Below are 8,407 nucleotides of genomic sequence, written 5' to 3' on the forward strand. Positions count from 1 at the left end.
TAAGGTTCCTGGGATATGAATACCGAACTAGAGTGAATGTTCACTTCTTTATGGGAAGTTAAGAAAAGACCTCTGAGTTTTTTCTATCTTTTTTGTTTGTTTGATTTGTTTTTGCAAAAGAGATGGGGTCTTAATAGGTACTTCTGACTGTCCTGGAACTTGTTTAATAGATGAGCCTGGTATTCAAGTCAATGAGATACATGTGCCTCTGCCTGGTGAGTGCTTAGATTAAAGGCATGAGCAAATATACCCAACGTGTTCATGTTTTTTTCTAGTTAGTGATTGTTTAAACAATTTCTCTGATGTACACTCGATACTGTTCCTCTGTTTGTTCCTCTGTCACCCTCTGTCTACTCTCTATATTTCTCTCTCTCTCTCTCTCTCTCTCTCTCTCTCTCTCTCTCTCTCTCTCTCAATTGGCATTTCTTTTGCTAGGCTATATGCTGTTGAATGGGCACAGCAATGGCAGATGAACCTCATAATTTGATTTTCTTTTAAAATGATTTGTTGATTATACTAGAATTTCTCCATCATGGACTAAGTTCAGAAATCATCAGAATTATATGAATATATTGTCAGTGAAGTATTCATTGAAGTGTTATCACTATCACGGTTTCTGTTGTATGGGATATTTTAGGATGCATTGACCTATGATGATGTGCATGTACACTTCACTCGGGAGGAGTGGTCCTTGCTGGATCTGTCTCAGAAGAGACTTTACAAAGATGTGATGCTGGAGACCTACAGGAACCTCATTGCTATAGGTAAAACTGAATTTTCCTTTTGAGCTTTAAAATAGAGGGTGGGTGGGTTACAGCTGTTTCTTGATTATTGATGCTCTTTTATAATTGAATGAGGAAGACTGAGGTAAATAAAGCAGGCATAGTTCTAGGGTTCACTATAGATAATGGCTTATGGACTAATTACCAGTAATGTATATTTTCTGGTACTATATTTTAGGATACAATTGGGAAGACCATAATATTGAAGAACATTGTGAAAGTGATAGAAGACATGGAAGGTAATTTTTTGTGAAACTTGATTCAAATGTGCTTTTGAAAGAAATTTAATGTGTTCTTGAAGTTTTAAAGATCAACAACAGTTTAGACCGCTTTAGGTTTTTGATGACTATTAAATTCTCACAAAGGCAAGTACCTCGATGTCAGGCAGCTGATTTGTGTTTGCAAAGCATTCCTCTATGACAGTATTTCTTCAGATATAACTATTTGAATCATATCACCATTGGAGCTACACTGTAGAACTGCCATTCCATGTACTTTCACACCACTCAGATATTGCAAATTGTATCCACACTGAATAGGTGATATGTATATGTCCAAATCCTTCAAATGAGCAAGTAGCCCATAGTAAAGCTGCTGTTACTCATATACTTGTCTGAAATTTGCTAAGTTCAGTGAGAGGGAAAGTTTAGGAGAATTAAGAATGTTGTTGTGGAGAAACCTGAATTCCTACTCTACACTTCATGTCTGTGAGGAACAAAAACTCAAACTGTGAATGCAATGTGAAAACCTCTTATTTGTTATTCTTTTTTGTTGTTGTTTTTGGGGTTTTTTTGTTGTTTTTTGAGACGGGGTTTCTCTGTGTAGTCCTGACTGTCCTGGAACTCACTCTGTAGACCAGGCTAGCCTTGAACTCAGAAATCCGCCTGCCTCTGTCTCCCAAGTGCTGGGATTAAATGTGTTGTTATTCTTTTAATAGGTATATTATATGTCATACTGGATACAGGCTATATGAGCATAGGGATATTGAAAGAAGCAAAGTTTCTCTCTTTCCTATTTATTAGATGATATATGGTAGTCCCCACTTTGAGGAGACTTTCTGGGTGTGATACAGGTTTGTAATCACTTAGTTTTTCAACTTCATTTGGAATACAACCACAAACTCGTACTGCAGAAAATGCCTGTGAGCATTAGGAATGGGGGAATTTTGTTTGTCCTTCTTGAATTTTCAAATACAGTATAACTCACTGTGAGAAAATTCATGAATTCAATCAGAGTGGTGAAGCTCTGAGTTCTCGAAGTTCTCTTCAAATATGTGAAAAACTTCATGTAGAAAAAGTCTGGTATAAATGTGGGTTATGTAATAAATGCCCTAACCATCACAGGTATCTCTAATGATGTAAAATGACCCACAGTGAAGCAGAACACCAAGACTAAACAATGTGATAAGACCTTAAGATCCGATTCTACTTTACAATTAGACCAAATTGTAAAATTAATTCATACAGATAAAAAAAGATTCATGGGTGTAATAAATGTGATAAAACTTTTACATGTTCCAATTATCATTGCAGGCATGAAAGAAGTCCTGCTGGAAAAAAACCCTATGAATATACACAATGGGATAAAGCCTTCACATATCACAGTCATCTTCAAAACCATGAAAGAATTCAAACTCAAGAGAAACCCTCTGAAGGCTTTCAACAGAGTGAAGCCCTTGCATGTCATAGTAGTCTCCAAATACTCCAAATAGATACCGGAGAGAAACCCTACAGATGTAATCAATGTGATAAAGCCTTTTCACAACCCAGGTATCTTCAAATACATGAAAGATCACATACTGGAGAGAAGCCCTACAAATGTAATCAATGTGATAAAGCCTTTGCATATCACTGTAGTTTGCATTTGCATAAAAGAACACATACTGGAGAGAAACCTTATGAATGTAATCACTGTTGTAAAGCCTTTTCACAAAGCAGTTATCTTCAAATACATAAAATAATACATACTGGAGAGAAACCATACAAATGTAATCAATGTGATAAAGCCTATTCTCAACCTAGTCATCTCCTAATACATAAAAGAACACATACTGGAGAGAAGCCTTATAAATGTAGTCAGTGTGGAAAATCATTTGTATCTCACAGTCATCTTCAATCTCATGAAAGAATTCATACCGGAGAGAAACCTTACAAGTGTAATCAATGTGATAAGGCCTTTTCACAACACTCTAGTCTCCAAATGCATAAAAGAACACATACTGGAGAGAAACCTTACAAATGCAATCACTGTGATAAAGCCTTTTCACAAAGCAGTAGTCTCCAAATACATACAAGAACACATACTGGAGAGAAACCCTATGAATGTAATCAGTGTGGTAGAGCCTTTGCACGTCACAGTAGTCTTCAAACCCATGAAAGGCATCATACTGGAGAGAAGCCCTATGAATGTAATCACTGTGGTGAAGCCTTTGCACATCACAGTAGTCTCTGGAGACATAAAAGGAATCATCTGGGGGAGGAACCCTATGAAGGTATTTAACATGTAAGGTCTTTGCATATTTCTATATTCTTCATCATTGTGAAAGTATTCATACTGCAGAGAAACCATATAAATGGAAGATATGTGGTAAATCTTTTACACATCAGTTATCTCTTAATGTAGAAAAATAGATATTAGAAATTGTTATAATAATAAAAAACACATAATGGAACTGGCAGTAGCAGTTGAACATTTTGACTTGGTCAGCAAATTAGTATTACCCATATTACTGGGATTCCTTATAATTGTCAAGGACAAGGGACTGTGGAAGGAGCCCATGGAACTTTAAAACAATATCTTCATAAAATAAAAAAGGGGGAGGTATATCCCCATACACCACAAATCCATTTAATCATGTTCTTTTTATTTTAAATCTTTTTAAAAATTTAGATGCCAAGGAACTTTCTGCTGAGTGTCTATGGCGCTCTACAACTAGGCATACTTATGCATAGGTGAAAGGGAAAGATTCACTTACCAGCATATTGCATGATCTTGATCAGGTATTTAATATGGGGAAGAGGGCATGTTTGTGGTTTTTTCTGCAGGATGCTAAAGGAGCATGGTGGCTGCCAGAGTGATAGGTAAGACATGCTGATGCTGGGACAAAGGATGCTGTCCTGTGAGCTTGATGAGTGCCCAGACAATGGTAACTGGGAAACTGTATTGGATATATGTTCCTGACCCACCTTTGCTTACCTATACCCCAAATGGGACAAGCTTCCTTGCCTCAAGCTTTTAGACCTCATGGAACAGAGAATCAAAAAGAGAAGTTATAATGACTCTTGTATTTTTCTTAAAGGTGACCAGTTATTTGGACTCAATCACAGACTGGTCTAGAAATCAATCCAATATTGGAAATAACAGTCTTCATTTGGAAGGCTGGTTCTGGACATTTTCAGAGACATATATGGAAGTTACCTGTAGTTCTCTATGATATTACGCTAGCAAGAGATAAAGTTGGGACAGGATCTGGATTTCGAATAAGTGTTAGTACATGTATTAAGGCTCTTTTAATTATCAAGTTAAAATTACTTTTGTTTCTTCTACAATACTTAATATAAGTTGCATTGATTGTACACTTTGTAATTGTGTTAGTGTGTTGAAACCCGGCATGTCTGTTATGGAGGTATATCAACCAGCTTTTGTTTTATTGCCCTGAATATCGCAGAACCTTGATATTCTGAAAAAGGCTTGCAAGTACTAGAAGTGAGTCAGGATTTAAGCAAAAGCAAGAGGGTAGTGGGTTTGATTACTGCTGGTATAACAGCTTTAATTACATTAATTGCTAGCACCGCTGCTTCAGCAATTGCTTTGACACAAGAAGTTAAGACAGCTACTTTTATAAATCATATAGCAAAAGTTACTAATGTTGAATATACAAGAGGATTTAGATAGGCATTTGGAACAACAAATTGATCTTTATCCTATTCAAAATATTGGAAGGAGGTTCAGAGTTTAAGAGTAAGGAGCCATCTCGAGTGTCATGCCTAATACCATTGGATTCATGTTAGCTCCAAAATTTATAGGGGCAGTCATTATAATTAGGAAAAAGTTTAAAGACACGTACAGTGTATTTGGCATAAGTCTAACACCTCTCTGGATGTTTAATTTTGCATAGTGAGCTTATGAATTTCAAGAATGCTGCTCTGCTGAGCCTTGATGTGGCAGATACTGCTGATAAAATTACCCGTGGCCTGAGGTCAGTATTTCTGTTTTGGTCAAGCTTGTTGCTAGCCCTTTTTGTCCTGGGAATACTTTTATTCCTGCCCATCATGTTAAAGCTTGTCTTTAACAACAACAACATGTTGGCATCTAAAGTACATGGCTTGAAACTGAAAATGGACCCCCAGATAGGGCTATTTAACAGGCTGGCAAGCCAAGGATGGGTAAGATTCTGCACAGAGCCTTACCAACCTAAGACAGAAATGCATTGCCTTTGATAATGTATATTCCACGACAGGTAAGGAGGGCATTTTTGTCAGAAAGACCTAAGACAGGCTCAGTCTTGTTATGAAACAAAAGAGGGGGAGAAGTGGGGAGCTTTTGGAGCCACTTGGCAAGAATCTGACATGGGCCTAAAACAAAGAAATGGGCTTCTTGGCACTAAAACCATCTTGTCCTGGGCTTTTTTTTGGTGGAGAAACTTTTAATGACTGCTGCTATTTCTTTAGGGGTTATGGGACTGTTTAGATGGTTTTTCTGATCCTGATGTAACTTTGGCACCTGGGTATCAGTCTAGAAAATGGTCCATTTCATCCAGATTTTCCAGTTTTGTTGAATATAGGCTTTTGTAGTAGGATCTGATGTTTTTTTTAATTTCCTCAGTTTCTGTTGTTATATCTCCCTTTTCATTTCTGATTTTGTTAATTTGGATACTGTCTCTGTGCCCTCTGGTTAGTCTGGCTAAGGGATTATCTATCTTGTTGATTTTCTCAAAGAACCAGCTCCTGGTTTTGTTGATTCTTTATGTAGTTCTTTTTGTTTCTACTTGGTTGATTTCAGCCCTGAGTTTGATTATTTCCTGCCCTCTACTTTTCTTGTGTGTATTTGCTTCTTTTTGTTCTTGAGCTTTCAGGTGTGCTGTTAAGGTGCTAGTGTATACTACCTATAGTTTCTTTTTGGAGACCCTTAGAGCTCTGAGTTTTCCTCTTAGAACTGCTTTCCTTGTGTTCCATAAGTTTGGGTATGTTATGCCTTCAATTCTAAAAAGTCTTTAATTTCTTTCTTTATTTCTTCCTTGACCAAGTTATCATTGAGTAGGGCATTGTTCAGCTTCCGTGTGTATGTGGGCTTTCTGTTGTTTTTGTTGCTATTGAAGACCTGCCTTAGTCCATGGTGATCTGATAGGATTCATGCGATTATTTCAGTCTTCTTGTTGTCTGTTGAGGTCTGTTTTGTGACCAATTATATGGTCAGTTTTGGAGAAGATACCATGAAGTGGTAAGAAGGTATATTCTTTTGTTTTAGGGTGAATCAGTGTAGTCTTTATACAAGAGTAAATCCTTTAGTGTATAATCAGTCTGTTACAGCCTTTACATATCACAGTAATGCTTGAGGACCTGAAAGAACTCATAATGAAGGGGATTTGGTAAGATCATTAGCCAGTCCACATTCTATTACATAAGATTATCCTGGAGAAAAAAAATCTGACATGTGTCAATAATCTGTTTAAGCTCCTGCAAACTCATCTGGACAAAAGCTAACCCTTTTAGACTTTATACTTTAATTACACAAAAAAACTCATCCAGGTATAAAACTTTATGGGTATGTATTAGTACCTTTTTTATTGTTGTAATAAAACAGAATGTCTGAGGCAACTTATGAAGCAGTTTAATTTGGCTTATGGTTCACACCATCAAAGTATCATCACACGTTTCAGACATTGCAGTTAAAGGGGGAAGTTCAGAGCTCACATACAACATGTAGCAAGGAGTAGGAACTAGAAATGGTGTATAGATGTAAACTCTCAAGCCAGTGAACTATTTCCTCCACCAGGGCAGCATTTGTTAAATCTTCCCAAATGATATGATCAACTTAGAGTAACAATTTCTCTGACTGCAAACATACATTCTTGTTTCTGTTATATGAATCAAAACATGATAAGGAAAAACTGAAGGTAAGCCTTTAGATGCCTCAACACTGCTGTTACAGGAATGAATGCTTGCACAAGAAAAACATTCATGAGTGAAAATGTATTTGTTTAACAATTTTTTTCAATTTTAATTATGTGATGTCAGTGTATCTTTATGTGGCTTTGTGCTTTTACATGCTGATACCAAAGGATGTTAGTCCTTAGATCTCCTTGGAGCTGGAATTACAGGACTTCATCAAAAACCTGACCCTTGGTCCTTGAAATGAACTTGTCTTAAATGTTTGGCCATGGCTCTAGCCCTGTAAATATTTTAAAGGCTTTAATCGTCTTGACATCAGGGAATAAATAAACTCATACAAGAGAAAAATCCTATTCATGTAAACAACTTGGTAAAGATTTAGACATCATGCTGGGCAGTGGTGGCTTACGCCTTTAATCCCAGGATTTGAGAAGCAGAGGCAGGCAGATTTCTGATTTTGAGGCCAGCCTGGTCTCCAGGACAGCCAGAGCTACACAGAGAAACCCTGTCTCGAAAAAACAAAAAAAAAAAAAAAAAAAAAAAAAAAGATTTAGACATCACATTCAATCACCAGAAAATTGTTGCTGCACTTCTTTTTCTTTTTTTTTTATTACAGTATAGGTGTGTTTATTTTGGATAAAAAAAATGGTCTTTACATTATTAGTCTACAAATACATAAGCTATGTATAACAAGAATTTTTGAAATATAACAGAAATACATTTGTGATTAAAGTAAATTTGAGAACAAAAATAATTTCCTTAATTTTCTACTTGAAGTGATTTGGTGAAATCTGCACAAAGATATTAGAGGGGGTAAAAATACCACAAAGAAGACTAAACTCAACTTTGAAACTTGTGTTTATCTCCTAATGTTTTTAATCATCTTAAATTATGTGACTTGGTTTTATAGCAAACAAACTTACCTTTTCAATACACAAGACTTCGTAACAAGGAACAAAAAAAAATTAAAGCCTGGCTGAATTTTCTTAAATGCTTTTGTCATACTTGTCCTCAGTTTTAACAAATTTTTCCCCCAAAACACTTTATTTATCAGTATTTGTATATACATACATACTTATATGTGTATACATATATACATACATATATGAACAATAATTAAATAAGATATATTTGAAAAGTATTGGGGGTTGGGAAGAGTGGGAGGAAGGAAAGAAAAAATTATGTAAATATAGTGCTCATATATGAAATTCTCAAAAAGGAATCCATTTTTTAAAAAATGTTCAGCAGATTAACTTGCATTTTACAATATGAAAATAAATATGACCTATAATTATGTTGAAGGACATTTTAACTCACTACAAACTTTGAAATTTAAAATGAAATAAATAAAAATTATTTTACTCAGCATATTAACAAAAACCACAATAACATTTTATAATTCAAAGTATTTCTGAGAACAAGAAAATGGATTGTCAGAAGCTAAGTCAGCAGAGCCAGGGGGACACTGTGTGTTATTTCTTTTCTTTTCATTTCTTTTTTTTTCTTTTTTTATTA

At 35.6% G+C, this 8,407-nt stretch overlaps 1 protein-coding gene across 1 annotated transcript; it reads left to right on the plus strand.

The window, feature by feature from the left end:
* The first annotated feature begins 713 nt into the window (after positions 1–713).
* LOC117724772 (uncharacterized) lies at positions 714–3,281 on the plus strand. Its single transcript, XM_034524694.2, has 3 exons — positions 714–764; positions 961–1,021; positions 2,315–3,281. The coding sequence occupies exons 1-3, from the start codon at positions 731–733 to the stop codon at positions 3,279–3,281; spliced, it is 1,062 nt and encodes a 353-aa protein (XP_034380585.2). The 5' UTR covers positions 714–730.
* The last annotated feature ends 5,126 nt before the right edge of the window (positions 3,282–8,407 follow it).

Source organism: Arvicanthis niloticus, chromosome 1 (assembly GCF_011762505.2).
Source record: "Arvicanthis niloticus isolate mArvNil1 chromosome 1, mArvNil1.pat.X, whole genome shotgun sequence".
Classification (NCBI taxonomy): Eukaryota; Metazoa; Chordata; class Mammalia; order Rodentia; family Muridae; genus Arvicanthis; species Arvicanthis niloticus.

Coding starts and splice junctions, on each gene's coding strand:
- LOC117724772 (XM_034524694.2), top strand. CDS start 731: ATGCTGGAGACCTACAGGAACCTCATTGCTATAG. Junction 765..960: donor CAGGAACCTCATTGCTATAG/GTAAAACTGAAT, acceptor ACTATATTTTAG/GATACAATTGGGAAGACCAT. Junction 1,022..2,314: donor AGTGATAGAAGACATGGAAG/GTAATTTTTTGT, acceptor TTATCATTGCAG/GCATGAAAGAAGTCCTGCTG.